The sequence below is a fragment of the Eptatretus burgeri genome, chromosome 3 (genome assembly GCF_056783735.1).
Source record: "Eptatretus burgeri isolate ZD-2024b chromosome 3, Ebu_testis_v1, whole genome shotgun sequence".
NCBI lineage: Eukaryota > Metazoa > Chordata > Myxini > Myxiniformes > Myxinidae > Eptatretus > Eptatretus burgeri.
Window position 1 is genome coordinate 80,885,021 of NC_140963.1, and position 19,455 is coordinate 80,904,475.

Below are 19,455 nucleotides of genomic sequence, written 5' to 3' on the forward strand. Positions count from 1 at the left end.
GACGCACACGGACCGGCGATGACTGAAATCCCTTTTCCATTTGAGAAGACGTGGGCGGGGTTTGAATAAAGGAGAGGGCATGTGGGGTTGGTTAAATTCGACCACAATTACGTATGTTAAATAAATTAATGTCCCAAACAAACGAAAAAATAATAATTTGAAGTAGTAGATGAATACTGTGTACACTAAATAAATATTGGCCAAAGGAACCTCCAACAACAAAAAAAGACTGAATGACAGCGAATGACTAATGAAGGACGGTGATTCGTTCGTTCCTGATTTTTTTCGTCTCCCTGAGTGGCGGTTTTTTTCGCCGCGCTCTCATGTCGTTTATGTCCTCTTCTTCTCTCTGCGTTTCCCGCCGATTGTAACCATGAGCGAAGTGGAAGAATGCGTCAGATTCGAGACGAGAGTAAGCGACTGGGCGAACGAAACCGCGGCCCGATGCGGAGCTTTCGTCACTCTTTCGATTATGTCGCCCGTCCGGCCTGCGGCCTAGTCAATCCTAGCTCTTAGCTAGCCTTTACATTTAGGCCCGTACGTTAGTTTTGTGCCTATTTTTCTGTAAATATATTTTCTTTATCTGCAGTTTTAATTTTTTTTTGTGTAAACTATTTGCCAGATCAGCTTACGATCAGCAACTGTGTGACATTTTAATCGAATTTAGCTTTGATCCAGGTGCTTGTGGAGTTTACCGTGGATTAATGAAGGTAGACTCAAGCTAAGGAGGAAAAAAGGAGGGGGGGGGAGAGAGAAGGAGGGTCTCGCACGTGTGCGTTGCACTCTGGGATATACTCGAGATTTATTTTATTTATATATATTTTAAACTCTGTAATTCTTTCGATTGCTTTTGACAACAGTGGCTTGACGATTTGAGGGTCAGCAAAAAGGCTGCTAGCTTTTTTTTCCATTGGCGATAGATCTGTTAAATATTGGTGTGTCCCCTTCCCCTTTTCGCTATGCAAACGGTAAATGTACTCAGGATTTTTAACAAAACTCAAGTGTTTCCACCAAAGGGTGGTTTGTTCGAATGATTGTTAAATTGCATGTGTTTTGTAATCTCTTGTCCCTTTTTTTCCTGTCTCTTTGAAAGCTGAATTTTACCGAATAATGTTGCAGAATGCTGCCCACTGAAAATGGCGAATTTCCAAACCCATGCCAAATTGCTTTTTACCGGAGGCGCTGCCCGGAAAAGCATCGGTTCAGATAGAAGAGTGAATGAATTTGTGTGAAATGTGAAGAATAACTCAGAATGAGGGAGGGGGTGAAATGTTGAAGATGCATAGGTAAGGTAATGGGACTTGAATCCAGGGGATTAATCGGATGATTTGTGCGTTTTCTTTCTCTTCTGTGCACTACTCAGTGAGCCGATTCGAGCATTACAAAACCCAACACCTTTTGTTTTACAGTGTATACGTCCTCCCAACGGCACCACATTCATTTGTTTTTGACCATTTGTTGTAGATGTCCCTGATTTGTGCAGGTGTTGTTGAATCTTCATCACATATTTGGATCGATTGCTTTTAAAACGGAAAAATTTTTGCTTGCATTTAAAAATGAACCTGTATTTATTTGTTTTGTTTTTTTTTCAATGCATGAAGATATTAATTTATTTATTTTAAATGTCATCGATCTTTAACTCACTCTCAAAGCACACTGGGTCACTGTTTCGAGGTCCAAAATTGGGTTTTATTTGTTTATTTTATTTTTTCCCCCCACATTGCTTTGCTCAATTTATTGCACTTTTATTTTCCTTTAAGTTTGACATTTTCTTTGCCATTTATTTACTCTCTCTCTCTCTCTCTCTCTCTCTCTCTCTCTCTCTCTCTCTCTCTCTCTGTGTCTCTCTCTCTCTCTGTGTCTCTCTCTCTCTCTCTGTGTCTCTCTCTCTCTCTCTGTGTCTCTCTCTCTCTCTCTCTCTCTCTCTCTCTCTCTCTCTCTCTGTCTCTCTCTCTCTCTCTCTCTCTCTCTCTCTCTCTCTCTCTCTCTCAACACCCACTCCTAAATCCAAAATTGATATTGTAAAGCTCCATTTTTTGTATTTGTTCATCATAAAGGTGCTGTTTCTGTTTTTCCAGCACTGACAATGAGCCTAAGAAAAGCTCCACTAGGCAGATGGCCGGAATGCACCAATGTGAAGATCTGTCATTCTTGGCGGTGTCACATTCGGGCTGTTGCTTGGATTGGTTTTACTTTTGATTGTTAAAATTTGGTAAAACTTGCAATTTCGGAAGCCACTCACCGATTGTTTGCAAACTCTGTGCAAGCTGCAGTGCAGAAGACGCACAAGTACAATCGACTCAAGTCATTCCTTTTTCTAAAAAAAAAAAGAAAAGATGTATTTTTATAGGCTCACAAAGTCTAGCTTTACAGCCATGGAGGACTTCATCAGGGAATATTCAGGCTATTGTGCTTGGATTTTAAAGGGGCTACTCGGGCTATGTTTATATTTTTCTACAAAAGATCAAGGTTCATGGAAGGGTGAGGTGACGACAGAGGGTAGAAAGGTAACGAGCTGACGGCAGCCCTACGGTTGGACACACCAGGCAAGGGAAGCAATTAATAGGAGAGGAGGAAATGCAGAAACCTACAAGTGAGAGGGTTGGGCTATGGAGGAGGGTTAATGGGGTTAGAAAATATTGCAAGTGGGGGTTGGGAGAGGCTGGCGTGAGGTGGAGGTGTGGTGGCGGTGGTGCATTGTCTGGAAGGAAAAGTGTGATTTGACCACCTCCAGACGGTTCCAATGCTCATTTGTATGTGCAAGTGCAATTGTGAAAGGATTAAAAAGAAGTTGACCACACCTTTGCCTGAGATTTTTGACAAGGTTCTCAAACTTTAATACATCTTGGAATTGGATGAAAAGCTACTGGTGGGATCTTTGGTGAGTTTTGGAATGCTGTTCCAGGGCCACTTTTTGTGATGTACATGACTGGAAAAGCACGCTTGTGGCACTTTATTAATTTATTGCTGAAGATCGTAGAACTAGGCGTTGCGTAATCTTCAATTGTGCAAATCACAGTAAGCTTTGACTCTACTGTACATGTATTTAAAATATGGAGCATCTCATGAATTGCCAAGTTCCCCATTATTGTTCGTCAATGAAGATATTCATGGCAAGAAGCGATTTTTATTTAAAACTGCTTCCTTCTGCGAATTGGATGATTCTGGTTGATTGCCGCTCGTTTCATGACAGCAAAACGATTCTCTGTTCGCTACCTTCCATCGCTTACAAAAGGATAGAGAAGGAAAGTTTCCCCCTTCCCAATGGCAGCCGCAGTGGGTAAGCAGTAAGGAGAATATTGCTAGATGTTGTCTCGCAAACCCATATTTCAACACCACGTAACCTCAATTTAAGTTTTTAAGAGGGATGAGTGATGGAAGGCTTCAGCATGACTGCAGATGTTAATCGACATCTTTGTTGTGAAATAATTTGCCTCTTTTATCTGCTCATTATCTGAATCTTCTTCTTCTTGCGTATGGCAGCTAAGCTGCTGGGGTAGCTATTAATTCTTGGAAGCGCGACTGTGTCGCTGATGCAGTGACCCTCTACCAGTATACACTAGTACTCATTTCGCCAACTTTGGAAGGATGACAGGCTGAGTCAACCTCCTGGTGTATTAATTCAGTGGCCAACGGGGCTTGAACTCAGGACCCTAGGATCCCAAGCTGCCACCCTGACCACTAAGCCAACACCAGGCTATTATCTGAATGAACTTGCATCATCAGTATCTTCCTGAAAATGTCAAGAAACACGGGTTTGCATTTCTCGATGATATCAAGCCAGCCACTTTCATGATCACTCGGATGAGGCAACTCTGATTATTACAGTGCACCAAGTGAGTTGCACTAGATTTTTACATTTTGCAAAAATCCTTGACTTGAGTGATCGGATTGGTTTGCTTGGTCCTCGTATTCTACTGCAGGCCTGTGGGTTAGCCTCGACAGTAGCATATTTAAGATCCTAAGTGTGTATGGACTGCTTAGTCCCTGATGAGGGCCACTTGCTGAAACTTTGGACTTTCTGAGCCTTTTCTATTTTTAGAAAAACCTTAAATTGTGCTTGTTTGTTTTTCCATATTTTTACAACTTGTGTGAATATGGATTTTCCAAATTGCAAGTTGCTGTTTTTCAACACCATGATCACTGAATATAATTTCTGAAGACATAATTGAGTATGACTTTAAAATGCACATGTTCATTTTTCTGTTTGTTATAAACCCCCACATTTTTTTTTTATTATTATAACAATTATTATTATTTTGAAGTCGTCAGAGAATGTTTCTTTGTACCCACTGATTTGCAATATCTTATTTTCTTTTGGATAAGACCCATTATGCGTCTATGCTGTTTTCTTTAGCTGATGCAAAGTGTGTTTGTGAGCAGGGTTCATTGTCCAGGTCACCGAGCAGAACCCCTCCAAATCCACAGTCGGGTTCTCGATCGTATTCTTATTCTCGATCAAAGTCTAGGTAAGAGTTTGCTTCCGTCATTCCATTTTTGTGCATTTGAATGATACACGATCAGATGTTTCTGTAATTGGCTTTTTTTTGTCTGATGCGCAAATATGAGATTGCCAATGCACTCTGCTGTTGCCTGGAACCTGCCAGACATCACATGCTGACATGACTCATTTTTGAAAGTACAGTAATTATATCTTAAGTGGAAAATCTGAACGTTGTTACGATTACATTTTTTGTTTGTTTGTTTTGTGTTCCACGCATTGTTACCTCTGCCTGTTTTGTGTTCCACGCATGTGTTCCACCTCTGCCACCGAAGGTGAACGAAGTTATGTCTTCACCCCTCTCTGTCTGTCTTTGTTACTTGCAATATCGAAGATTTTTCGAGTATATTAGTCAGTCGATTTTGTTATTTTGTCTGTCTGCCTGTCTGTCGCCTACAGGTCACAATTTTACACTGATCTTCACGAAACTTCACCACATGGTAGAGTTTGTCATTAGGAAGGAGCCTATTGTTTTTGAGGTCAAAAGGTCAACATAGGCCAAAGGTCAACAGCTATGGTGGTGTTTCTAAAATCCTCAGTTTTCATCCGATTGACTTGAAATTTGAAGAGAAGTTATATTTCAGGTCACTGGATTAAACCAGCCAATTATTTTTGAGGTCAACATGGACCAAAAGGACAACATAGGCCAAATTTGTAAAATTGTCAATTTTCATCCGATTCACTTGAAATTTGAAGAGGAGTTGCATATTGGTCATTTAATTCAACTAACCAATCATTTTTGAGGTCGGATTTGTTTTATGGATTTTGCAAGTGTCGTGCTCTGCACGATGTCTTCGCTTTGTTTGTGTGTCTGTCTCTGTCTCTGTGTGCAGGTTATCTCAAAAAGTTATGGACAGATTCAGACTAAACTTGGTGGACAGGTTGTGTGTGCAAGAATGAATTGATTCGATTTTGGTGAAGATCTGAACCTGGATCTGGATCCGAGAATTATTTATTTTTAGCGGCGTCTCACGTAGCGAATGCGAGAGAGCTCCGAGTTGTTCTTGTTCTTCTTCTTCTTCTTCTTCTTCTTCTGGTGAAGACAAAACCTTTATTAGCTGTGTCGCGTTGCGAACGCTGGCTCGAAAAGAGCTCCGCATTGTTGTTCTTCTTCTTGTTGACTGGTGGAATGACGCGGCTATTGGACACATTTGTCCTCATTTTAAGTGATTCTTCACCATTGATAATTTTGGCCAAAAACGATAGTGTTGTGGGCCGGGGGTCGGTGGCGAGGTACGGCCGCCAGGTGGAGCAGTAGAGCCGTCTCCCACCGAACACCCGGAATTTAGGTCGTGACCTCGGACAACTCCGAAGGTCACGGGTCACTTAAGGACAGTGCTCGCCAATTCTCTGACGGCGTGGAGTAGGGTTAATAGCCAAATTTCAATATACCTCAGTACCCACGTCGTCAAATTACTGGGGAAGTCACACCCTCGACGGACTCTGTCAAACCGGGTCGCTCTGGCGACCTCGGTCCGGTGTAACCGAGCGGAATTGCCAAAGTCCGTCAGTCCAAACGACAACTTGCAGCCCAATCGGCTTACTGGTTCTCAAGCACGAACCGTGCTGGGTCAATGGAAGAAAACTACGGGCAGGCTAAGCGCATGTAAGTGGTTACCACCCCTATTTTAGGGCATACCCTGACATGAGTGGCATTTTTGAAAGTCACAAAGACTACTACTGGTCATGAAATTTGGTTCATTGCACACACAGTGTTCCATAGGACCTTAAAATATATAGGTTCATGGGTCTATGATGTATATTACTGCATCTACAGGATTTTTATTGAATATACATGCCCAGTGTTGGCCTTTTTTCTTGTTTCACCTTAAAATATGACATATATTAGACCATGTAAAAATACAACATATAAAACATTCTATATGAAATTTCTCATCTAATCAAAAGGTTGTCACCCACCGTCTGAGAAAATCAGCATTTGTGTCGGTCAGTGGTGGATTCGCATGATATATGCACATTCTGGCATATTTTTATTTTTTCTTGTTTTATTGCCCTTTTAGAGCCTGGGACTATGAAATCTCCTAACAAAATGACTTTATTAATATCTCATATTTACGTGTCTTAAGTTATTCAACTTATAACCAATAATCAATGTAAAAAAAAATTGAGATGATCCGGGTGGATACTTAATTACAGCCGCTTGACTGAACTTTCCAACGCAAATGTCCGACTGCACGTCACGTTTTTTAAAAAAAAAATGCTTTTATTATCTTGCCAAAACGAAGTTTTTGCAAGATATGTTAGTCAGCTTGTATGTTTTTTTTTTTTGATTTTATTTTTTTAGTATTTTTATCTTGCCAAAACGAAGTTTTTGCAAGATATGTTAGTCAGCTTGTATGTTTTTTTTTTGTTGTTTGTTTGTTTGTCTGTAATCACGTATAAAAAATTCTGCAGAGCACAGTTATCATTGGAAATTTTTGTAACTTCGCATATCAGAGGCCTATAGAGGTTCCTTTCAGCGCACAAAATTTTGAAGGTCAAGGTCAAAGGTCAAGGTCACTTTGTCGCAAATCAGGGGAGTCGACGAAACCCTTATTTTTTGAGTAATTTTGATCGGATCGTCGTAAAACTTCATGGGAATATAGTTCATGGTCTGGCGCTCAGCTGATTAATTTTTGGTGGCGATTGGCCTTGACCTTCATGGTTAGCGCCTCAGGTCAAACATATTTGACCCCAAGGTCAAATTTTCAAGTTTTAGGACCAATATCGTGTAGTACCTCAAATTGAACACCTCGATGAGTGCTTTCTAGATATGTCAAGCTTGAGACATTATGACGTCATTTGGTGACGTTATGAGGCAAACGCATATTTTTCATGGTTACTCTGTAGAACTATTCTATATCCCTGTGTTGTAAGAGGCGACCAGGGTTGCGTCAGGAAGGGCATCCGGCGTAAAACATGTGCCAAATCACTATGCGGATCATACGGATGATCTGCTGTGGCGACCCCGAACGGGAACAGCCGAAAGAAGAAGAAGACTCTGTAGAACGATTCTCATCGGAATCTCTCGTAGGCAGATATTCCTCAAGGAGTCGCTCCTGGTGGATAGCAGCTCTGTTCACCTCAGTGTGACCTTAAAGAAGTCACACATGGTCACCTTTTGACAAGATACGGGTCACCCTGCGGGTGCCATTGGTTTATTTATTATTTTTGTCTGTAATCACGTATCGATCACTCTGCAGAGCACAGTTATCGTTGGAAATTTTTGTAACTTCGCATGTCAGAGTCCTATAGAGGTCCCTTTCAGCGCATAAAATCTTCAAGGTCAAAGGTCAAGGTCACTTTGTCGCAAATCAGGGGAGTCGACGAAACCCTTATTTTTTGAGTAATTTTGATCGGATCGTCTTCAAACTTCATGGGAATATAGTTCATGGTCTGGCACTCAGCTGATTAATTTTTGGTGGCGATCGGCCTTGACCTTTATGGTTAGCGCTGGAGGTCGAAAGTTTTTGACCCCAAGGTCAAATTTTGAAATCTTAGATACCATATCGAGTAATACCTCATATGAAAGCGCTTGATAAGTGCTTTCCAGATCTGTCAAAAGTTTGACGCTATGATGTCATTTGATGACTTCATGACGAAAAAACGGTTTTTTCATGAAAATTTTATTTCCTCAGTTCTCATCAAAATCTCTTGATATTTAATGTACAACGGTCCTGGAGAGATATAAAAGTCAAGGTCACAAAAAGGTCAAGCATCAAAGTCGACAAAACCCTTATTTTTTCATGGTTACTCTGTAGAACGATTCTCATCGGAATCTCTCGTAGGCAGAATTCCTCAAGGAGTCGCTCCTGGTGGATAGCAGCTCTGTTCACCTCAGTGTGACCTTAAAGAAGTCACACGTGGTCACCTTTTGGCAAGATACGGGTCACCCGCAGGGTGACATTGGTTTTTTATTCTTCTGTGCATCAGATTATTTTCACTAAAATGTATTTACAAATGGGGAACAGTGATATAGATATAATAGAAAACGTACATGGCTTTGGTTTGAGTAATTTTTCATTTTTGTCCGACTGCACGTCACACTTTTTTGAATTTGATTAAAAAATTAATTTTCTTAAAAAAAATTTAAAATAATTTTCCAGGTATTAAAATTTTTTTTTTATTAATTCAGAAGGCAGTTAAAACAGTTTTGGAGAATTTAGAGCTTTTTGTTACTCCCAGAATTGATTGAATTGTAAATTTCCGTCCAACAATTTGTTTGATAAATCTTCTCTCTTTTAGTGCTTTTCAGCATCTGCCAGTCACTGAATAGAGCAGTAATAAAAAAATAGGTATGTATTATTTCTTAATAATCCCACAAATTGATATTTTGATTATTAGATTAGTTGCTAGAATAAGTTACATACTATGACCTTCATTTATTTTGCCAAAAAAGAAAAATTAGGTAATTTCATTGAAAACTCGCAAAACCATCAGAATAGTATAGGTACCCCTTCTTCAAAGTATCATATTTCGGTATATATACTGAAACGCAAAAGAAACTTACCACTTGTTTGAAATGTAATATAATTGTAACAGTTCAAAATAAAACAAACCAACAATTGCTAATTGAAACATTGGCATTTTATTGATGACATGTCAAGTTTTTGACCAAGATACACCATCTCATAAGTTTGTTCTACAGTACAAAACAGCACAGGGTGCAATGTCAGTCCCCTTTCAATAGCGTGTGTTGCCACCATTGTTTTGGATACAGGCATTGCATCGTCGGTGCATACTGCCTACTGCCTACCAGTCTTTGGATTGATTGCTGCTGGATTCTGTCCCACTCAGTCCTCAATGTCTGAAGCCATCTAACTTAGGACCATCTGCCTGTCCTGCCTTGCAATGGTGACTCTTGGCCTCCTTGATCTAGGTCTGTCATCTACAGAGTTGTGGAGGGTGTCTCTGTCCACCAGGGCCGATATCGTCTGGTGTGAACAGCCAAGGCGACGTGCCACCTCACGGTAGCTCAATCCGCCTTGCAGTATGCCCAAGGCACAATGCCGTTGATCCCTTGACAATTGTGGCATGTTGATTGAAATGCCCATTTTGCACTGGCCTTTTTAAAGCCAATATCAAGACATCACGTGCAGCTCATTAAAATCATCCCGTACCCCTTGGCTAATCACTGACAGTCAAAACGGCTGTTCAACAGCTGTGCTATGAAGTGACCATTGAAGGTTCAAGTGACCATCCGTGACCGTTTTGTCCACAAATAAGTTCACACATTTACTACACGCAGTGTTATTGTTGATATTTGAAGGTTTAAAAGGTGTAAGTTTCTTTTGCGTTTCAGTATATATGTATTTAAGTTATACGGTTTTTTGTTCTGAACTCAGTTAGACTTACACTTTCAGGAAAATGTAGTGAGAAGGCAATGGAGCAAACTTCATTTTTTGACATTTTTGAAACAGAGTGGTAACCACTTACATGCGCTTAGCCGGCAACGAACTGGAACATTTAACAAGAGGGTCTATTTGGAAGGGAGGGAGACACAGAGCAGACTGAATCACGAATAAAATGCAATGTACAATGAAAAGAAAACACTTGAGCAAGGATGGGGCCCACGGACGCGTACACACACACACACACACACACACACACACACACACACACACACACACACACACACACACACACACACACACACACACACACACACACACACACACACACACACACACACACACACACAAAAGAAATGGACCCCGTCGGGTCTTTATTCAGTCCTCCAGCCGAGGAGGATAGTTCAGCTTCGGGAACAGAGCCTGGCCGGGTACCTTTCCACCTCGTGTGGTCACACCGACTCCAACCCACCACAACCACGAGGAGCCCCGCAAAAGACCGCAGACGATCACGACGACAGACCAAAAGCAATGGCCACGATGACTGCTACGACGCACACCAAGAGCAATGGCCACGATGACTGCTCTCCTCTCTTCTTGACGACCACTCTACTTTTCCCTTTTGCAAGGTCCGAGCGATTTCTTCCCCCGGCCACTCACCTCCTGATTGGACGGTGGCGAACATCCCATCTGGCTGGGCGGGGCCGTCCTGAGGCAACTCGTCTCTTGATTTTTCGCGTGCGAACATCCCATCTGGCTGGGCGATTGACTTGAATCCCTGAGCAAACATCTTGGTTTGTGTCATGTATGTTAGTTTTGTGTCCTGATCAGTAAATACATCAGATCAGATCTTTGTGCTCTCAGTTGGTGCTCAGGTACCTACTTTTGTTAGTCCTCAGTGCGTGATGCCCTGCATATGCGCCCACATGGGAACCCGCGTGTTCCAAATTCATACAACACTCGTCTGCATTTTCGCCGTCCACGAGGTCGTCTTGTCCCTAACGCGGAACGTTTCCGCACCGGATTCCCTCCACGCAGACGCGTGCGCGAGGGCCGTTCGCAAAATGCGGAACGGGCTTTTCATGCAACGTTTCACGGAGCCGGAGCGCTTACCAAAATAGTTACTCCGTTCGGCGCAGAAGGCTCGCCACACCTGTCTCACACGACCCACGTCTCCCGTCTGGGTCGGTCCATGTTTCAACTTATCCCATGCACTCACGCAGGCAATGACACTCGCACCACTCGCCCCACTCACACACCTCGACACGCACTCCGGGACAATCATCTCGGGGATTCGTGTTAACTCAAGGGTCCCGTGGTCTCTCCCCTCCCCCCAAACTCGGCATGTACCCTTCCATACCATGCACCCGCTCGACCACACGGCCCGAATGGACTCACCTGGTCGCAGTCCACTTCGAGGGAGCATACCGTCTCCCCCTGCTCCTGAGGGAGGTTAATCCGACCCTCGCATTGGGTCTTGACACATTCCACCCACTCAACCTCAATGTCCCTCACCAGCTCTACGTGTGTGTTCCTCTTCTACTTTATTTAATTCATCCATTACCTCCTTTCATCCTTGGTTCTCCATCCCTACCTGCGCGAGTTTACAGGTTTCTCCTTTAACCGTCGTGACGTCAATCGTTCCCTCGACCTTACCCGTCTCCATTGTGGGCCGGACACATTTTGCACTCCTTGCTGACTCGGTCGTTCTGCCCCGTGGTGCCACCATTTTCCAATCCATTGTCTGCATTTCTTCTCTCCATGCTTGCATATCACCCCTCATCTCATTCATTTTGTGTTCCATCCTCTGCGCATTCGCATCCACGCGGTTCTGCATCTGCGCCAGCCTTTCCATTATCTGGTCTGTGGGAGAAATTGTACGTGGGGGGCACTCATGTGCCGCCCCAGCCACTCCCAAAACTACTTCTGGGTTTGGTTGTGGGGGAATGTCTTCTTGCATGGGGGTGTCCTGGGCCACTGGTTCCTTTACCATTATCTCTACACCCAGCTGCCCCAGCTTGTCTTGGCCCACCATGATTCGTCTGAGAATAAATTTCAACACTCGTAATTTGGAGGGAACGGTGGGGGGGGGGGGGTTTGCTCCGCAAACCCCTGATCCGAATCCCGTTAATTTCGTGGAGGCGGAGGGGGCCGAATCGCACTCCTGATCACCGAACTGTTGTGGGCCGGGGGTCGGTGGTGAGGAACGGCCGCGGCCGCCAGGTGGAGCAGTGGAGCCTTCTCCCACCGAACACCCGGAATTTTGGTTGTGACTCTCGGACAACTCTGAAGGTCACGGGTCACTGAAGGACTGTGCTCGCCAATTCTCTGACGGCGTGGGGTAGGGTTAATAGCCAAATTTGAACATACCTAAGTACCCACGTCGTCAAATTACTGGGGAAGTCACACCCTCAACGGACTCTGTCGAACCGGGTCGCTCTAGCGACCTCGGTCTGGTGTAACCGAGCGGAATTACCAAAGTCCGTCCGTCCAAACGACAACTTACAGCCCAATCGGCTTACTGGTTCTCAAGCACGAACCGTGCTGGGTCAATGGAAGAAAACACGGGCAACCAACTGGAACATTTAACAAAAATGTTTATTTATAAGGGAGGGAGACACAGATCAGACTTTATCATGAATAAAATGCAATGTACAATGAAAAGAAAACACTTAAGCAATTCTACTTAAGGACGGGGGGGGGGGGGCACGGACACACACACACACACACACACACACACACACACACACACACACACACACACACCCACACACACACACACACACACACACACACACACACACACACACACACACACACACACACACACACACACGCGAGATGGACCCCGTCGGGTCTTTATTCGGTCCTCCAGCCGAGGAGGATAGTTCAGCTGGGGGACAGAGTCTGGCCGGGTACCTTTCCGCCTCGTGCGGTCACACCGACTCCAACCCACCACGGTGGGACTCGAACCCACGTCCCGGAATCCACCGAGCCCACAATCATGGCTGCTCGACCACCATCACCACCACCACCACCACCACCACCACCACGAGGAGCCCCGCAAAAGACTGCAGACCACGTTCGCAGACGACTACGATGACAGACCAAAAGCAATGGCTACAATGACTGCTATGACGCACACCAAGAGCAATGGCCACGATGACTGCTCTTCTCTCTTCTTGACGACCACTCTACTCTTCCCTTTTGTGAGGTCCGAGGGATTTCTTCCCCTGGCCACTCACTTCCTGATTTGACAGTGGCGAACATCCCATCTGGTTGGGCGGGGCCGCCCTGAGGTAACTTGTCTCTGGATTGTTCGTGGGCGAACTTCCCATCTGGCTGGGCCTCGGCCGCCTTGAGGTAACTCGTCTCCGGATTGGTCAGGGGCTTCTGAGGTACTCCTATCCCTCATTGGTTGTGAGGCACACCCATCTCGCTGGGTGGAGTCGACCTCACCCTTCCTATGCCCATGGCCCTGAACACGTGCGTAATGGCGATGATGGAGCGAAGGGGAGATTTAATGTAAAAAAAAAAAAAAAAAAAACCTGACGATAAAGAAACCTACAGCGCACACATGAAATTAACCCATTAGACAGAGGGATGGGACCCTAACTATAAACACATACTTATCGAAATAACTGAACTGCGGGGACTCTGGCTGTTTGTGTGCAAATGACTGCCAGATTTGTAACAATATTACTGCATAGCATGATATTTCAAAAATGTATTGGACCCAATATATTCTCGTGGTGGAGGTATGTGCTTCACTGAGCACCCTTCTCATTCAGTTATTGAAATTGGGGGGGGGGGTTCATACATTGCGGCTCTTAAGATCTTGCAGTTTTTGACCAAATTTGAAAAAATGGCTCTTGTGATTTGGGTTGCCAACCCCTGGCAGAGAAGTATGCATACTTACCTCGAAGCTGTCTCGTGTCTAACCTGGTTTTGAATCTCGGCCCAGCTATAAACTGTCATCCCAGTGTTTCACAGACGAGTAGGCGAGCTATCGCTGGCACCCTGGTCAAATTCCAAATTCCTGCCCAAACCTGCAGAGGGCACAGTTGCAACCTCATCCAATGATGTTATCTCGCAGCCTTGTGCTGCAGACAAAAGAAGAAGAATAGTTGTAAATAAATGTCTGGATTTTTTTTTTAATATTCTGATGAAATAACCTTATCTTTTGTATATTATCAGTTCTAATGATTTAGAAAACTTATTGTGGGGTTGGGGGAGTGGTGCAGGCTTTGGGGTGGGGGGTCATCCATATATCTTTACAGTCACCTATTGCCAGTTTTTCTGAATATATTGTTTTAACAATAAAAATTGACTTGCTCCGTTTCCATAGGTCCCACTCTCGGACTCGCTCTGACCGTCGGCGCTCTCGTTCTCACTCAAGAGGGCGTCATCACCGACGTTCTCGATCGTACACCCCCGACCGCCGCGATCGCCATAGTCGCAGTCACTCTCCACCATACGGGTTTCGCCAACGACGCCATCATGGGGATAGAGTAAGGAGCCTTGCCTATCCTGCATTCATTCCTTCCTCATTTTACCTTGTATCATGCAGGCTACTGTTGCAATTCTTATCCACCTTTTGGAAGTATGAGGTATCAAATATACTTATCTATCCATTATAAAGCAGTGTGTATTTGTGTGTTTGTATTTGTCTATCCCCCTTCATAAGGACGATTTTAGCAGGGTTTTAAAGGCCAATCTTTGAACATGACTGTTCACTACGTTCTATTTTTTGTTAGGATAAAAAAGTCGAAAAACATTTTTCATAAGAGTAATTATGTCTCTCGTATTGGAAATGTAGATGGTGACTTGCAACTGGGCCTCAAGGGTGGTGTACAGAAGTGTTTAAAAAATAACAAATACAAGGCACAGGGAGGTGAAATTCGCTGCACAAGATGTGCAGCATGCACAGAGTAAAACGAGTGTTTATTTACGTTTGTAGGATGTCTGATTAATAAAGAAGATAAAGGCACACCTGACGCTAGGCCAAGGCTTCAGACTGGTACACTCACGAAGCTGTACCGTCAAAATGAAACATCCCAGAAGATAAAGAAAATGGGGTCACATTTATACTTGTAGTGTTTCAAAATAATGCTTCTTGCTATGAAACATCATATCTTCCAGTTTCCTTGAAAAGTTGGAATAAAATAATTCCAACCTCATTTTTGACAGGCTTTTATATCTATCTATAATTCCAGCTGTGTGTGTGCGTGCGTGCGTGCGTGCGTGCGTGCGTGCGTGCGTGCCCGCTGTTTCTCGACAACCACTGGTCCGATCGAATTGAAACTTGCCAGGTATATTGCTGGGGACCTGTGGATGTGCCTTTTCAAGGTTTGATATTAATCGGACAAGTGCCTCCCAAGTTATGGCCATTTATTTACCAAACCAATGACAAGACACGTTATTGCGTGGGCTTGGCCGATGGGGGAAGGGAAGCTCAGCCGCGTTCCCCATTACGGATTATAACATACGGGCTTCCGGAGAGTGATAACTTCGTGTATTCTAATAATTTTTCGATTTTTTATGCGCATTTATAGATAAACACAATGCCCCAAGTTATGATCGTTTTCATATTGGACGGTGCATAAATTTCGGTAACATCAGAGTGAGCTGGTGTGCTCCGAACCAGGAAGTAAAAATTTTTTCTCTCTTCTCTTCTCTTTTTGTTTTTCCTTGCAACGACATTGCAAAAAGGTAAAATACGTTGGTGCTAATTGAATAATTTGCCATTTAAACCTAAATTGTGAATAATCGTAACTGTGATATGCGAACTTCCGGGCCACGCACGTACGGGCACGCGAGGGCGAAGAAACAGCCTGTGTGGTTGTTGTTTCTTGCTCGCGGTTGGAATATATATATATATATATATATATATATATATATATATATATATATATATATATATATATATATATATATATTTTTTTACGGGCACGTACTAGTTTGTGTAAATAATAATAATGGCCAAACGAGGATCTACAAAGGCAAGATGCGGTATCTTCATCATAAATGCTGTAGAACTTTTCAGGCCTCATGAACTTACCCGGTTGGGATCCTTGGGGCCCCAGGAGAAAATAGGTAGTTTACACCCTGATCTACATGGTGGGGATAGTGTTTGATCAACGCCATGATATTGATCTGCCCTATAATTGCTCTTTGCAGTGTTGGCAGAGAGAGTATTTGGCAATTATTTGAAGTAAAGGGGTGGGGAACTTGATTAAGTCATCTCATTATGTAAACAGCAATGCCAACCCTCCCGATTTCATCGGGAGGCTTCCGAAAATTCACCCAAACTCCCGCCCTTACGATCACTATCCTTATCCTCCCGAAATTTTGATATTTTTGCACTGTTCACTAATCAGAATGTACTAGTATGAGAATTGAATGAAAAGCATCGTCTGCTACGTAGAGCATGTGGTAACTCCATAACGTTCGCTGCTTCCAAATTGTACGTAAAAAATTGCAAATTCAAATGAGGAGCAGCGAAACATTGGGTCTGGATCTCGCTTATGCGATCATGCACTGAGATTTAGTGCATGCGGTATGTGTGCAATACAGTGCATGCGGTATGTATGCACAGTGTATATGCATGCGATACGCTCACTGCATGCAGCTGGGCCCCGTACCAGCCCGGCGGTCGCGACCACCGTGCGGTGTTTAACAGCCGCTAGAGTTTTACGAGTCGCGCTGCAGCTGTGGAACATCGACTTCGAAGTTACCGATGCTTCAAGCCCTCGATGTTGATTACGAAATGGCAGAAAAGAAGCTTACGAAGACCAAGAAATGGTCTCAGAAGTACAAGACCGAATACAGTCTCCAATACCCGTGTATTCGAAAGTCTGAAAGAGGAATTCATCATGCGTATTGTACAGTATGCAGCGTTGATATTTCAGTTGAGCACGGAGGTCGCGATGATATTCGGAAGCACGTTGGAAGCAAACGGCACACAGACATTGCAAAGGAGAGATCTTCGAGCACGAGTACCGGTACACTTCTGAATTATTTCACCAAACAAGGGACAAGCGAGGAAGAGGATGTTACCCGAGCGGAACTTCTCTTTAGTGGATTTATTGTGGAACATAACTTGCCCATATCAGTCTCAGATCATGCTGGACCTCTATTTCAAAAGTTGTTTCCAGATTCAAAAGTTGCTTCAAAGTATGGATGTGCAAGAACAAAAACTTGCAAGATGTGCAAGATGTGCAAGAACAAAAAAAAAAAAAAAAAAAACAAGAACAAAAAGCAAGAAAAAAAAAAGAAAAAAAAAAAAGAACAAGAACAAAGAAGAAAAAAAGAACACTGGTCAACAATTTTTTACTTTCTGAATGTTGTCTAGATTTCTACAAGTGAATTAGGGTATTCTGGCACTGCTGAATCAGGAAATGGCATCCGTTTCTCTCCATCAGGTCAGGTTTTTGTGCTAAGTTGATTTGAAAAAATCAGATCTTGTGACAAAATCAATTACATTTTTGTGGCATTATCAGCTGATTTTTGTCAACACATATCATCCTAAACATGTTTTTAAGAAAAAAAAGTTTTGCCAACAACATTTATTGATTACATGATAGAAACATCGATTACTGTCATCTGAATGGTGGGCATTGATAAAGGTAAGTACAAGTAAATTGCATGTTGCGTCACCACTGTTCAAACTTCAGGGCTTGAACTTCCGTTTCTTCGAACTCCTGGAATGTTCAGCGGCAGGGAGGTCTCTCTTCAGATTCCAACAGTAGTCAGCCATCATGACTGCGTCCCAGCGACCCTGATACCTGGTCTCCATCTCCTTCATGTCCTGATGGAATCTCTCCCCTGCTCGTCACTCATTGAACCCAGGTTCTCAGGAAACCGGTTCATATGTGAAAATAGGTAGTGCATCTTGATGCTCATGTTGCAGCCCAGGTTTCTGAAAGCAGTCAGCATGTTGTTGACAAGTTCTGCGTAGTTTCTGGCCTTATTGTTGCCAAGAAAGTTCTTCACTACCAAAACAAATGTCTTCCACGCTTCCAGTTCCACTTCGTTCATTGAGTTTTTGAACTCTGGATCTCTGATGAGCTGACGGATCTGAGAACCATCAAAGATGCCAACTTTCAACTTCTCCATGGTCAATCCTGGAAAAGCCTGGCACAAGTAAGTGAAGCAGTCACCATCTTTGTCCAGAGCCTTGGTGAACTGCTTGATAAAGCCGAGCTTGATGTGCAGCGGTGGGAAGAGTATTCTGTCTCTGTCCACCAGAGGGTCGTTGATGACGTTCCTTTCTTTGCATGGCACCAATTCCTCCCGCACAGGCCAGTCCTTCTTCGTGTAATGCTGAGCACGGTCCCTACTATCCCACATGCACAGAAAACATGGGTACTTGGTGAAGCCAGACTGTTGTCCCAACAAAAAGTTCACCATCTTCAGGTCAACACAAATAAACCACTTATGCTGATCATAACCAATTTTCTCCAGCACGTACTTCACCGCTTCATACTTCTCCTTCAGTGTAGTCGAGTGAGCGATGGGTACAGAGGCAAACTGGTTGCCGTTGTGTAGCAGAACACATTTCAGTGATCGCTTGCTGCTGTCAATGAACAGTCTCCAATCTTTGGGTTCGTACTGTGGCACTCCAAGCTTGAGCAGAAGCGCATGTCATAAATTGGCGCATGTAGGTATTGTACATTCTTCAGAGTTCGTTATTTCAAGAAATACAACTTTTTTGTATCACATTATTACAAAATCTGCCCCATTAACTTTCATTTTGATCCACGAACTTTATGCTTTGCCTCACCAATTTTTGGAAGATTTTGAGGTTTTATGACTTCAAACTGATCCCTTTTCGACATAATCACCTAGAACTATCGTACCTGAATACTTCTTGTCATTAAAATAATTATTTCCAATTAAAACAATTATTTGACATGACATTTTACCCCCACCAACTTCTTCTAAAATGCTCCACACATGCGTACATGTGAACAAAAATGTAAAAAACGACATGTGGCCATATCTCAAAAACTTGACCTGATTGAACAAAACTAATGTGAGTTTTGGATTCAGCGCATCAGATTCGTCCTAAATCAGCTTAAAAAATGCAGACAACAAATTTGTTGTTGACCAGTGTAATTGGTGAGTTGTCAAATGTTACTGCTTCATCTATTGCCGATATTGCTAGACTAGCTCCATTTAGCCTAGCTACAGACGGTAGCAATGACAGTGGTGAGGCCCAGCTATATCCTGTCCTGATTTCGTACTATGACAACAGTGCTGGGATTGTGAAGCAAGGTTTGCTAAGTTTGCCTGCGTGCAAACAAGATTCCACTGGAGAAAACATTTTCAAACTGCTTGATCATGAGTTCAGTGACAGGAAAATTCCGTGGGGAAATTGTGTTTCCTTTTGTGCTGATAATGCCTCTGTCATGGTGGGCAAGCACAAAGGAGTCGCTGCTTATATCCACAAACAAAATCCAGAGTGCTACATCATGGGATGCCCTTGCCATATGATGCACAATACGGCCAAGAAGGCGGCTCAGGCCTTACCCATTGAATTAGATGACTTTCTCATCGATATTTACTACTACTTGGACAAAAGTAGTAAACGCGTCAAAG

General features: G+C 43.3%; 1 protein-coding gene across 5 annotated transcripts in view; it reads left to right on the top strand.

The window, feature by feature from the left end:
• Positions 1–239: 239 nt before the first annotated feature.
• The window catches only part of LOC147030292 (transformer-2 protein homolog beta-like), a 48,553-nt gene continuing 29,337 nt past the window's right edge, over positions 240–19,455 (top strand). For 2 of the 5 annotated variants that reach the window (XM_085874206.1, XM_085874207.1), the window contains exons 1-3: positions 240–412; positions 4,384–4,469; positions 14,201–14,363. In XM_085874206.1, coding sequence (XP_085730332.1) covers positions 251–412; positions 4,384–4,469; positions 14,201–14,363 — 411 coding nt within the window. In that variant the 5' untranslated portion in view covers positions 240–250. Of the gene's footprint in view, positions 413–2,078; positions 2,135–4,383; positions 4,470–14,200; positions 14,364–19,455 lie in introns of all 5 variants that reach the window. The other 3 variants (XM_085874208.1, XM_085874209.1, XM_085874211.1) reach the window with 2 other exon arrangements.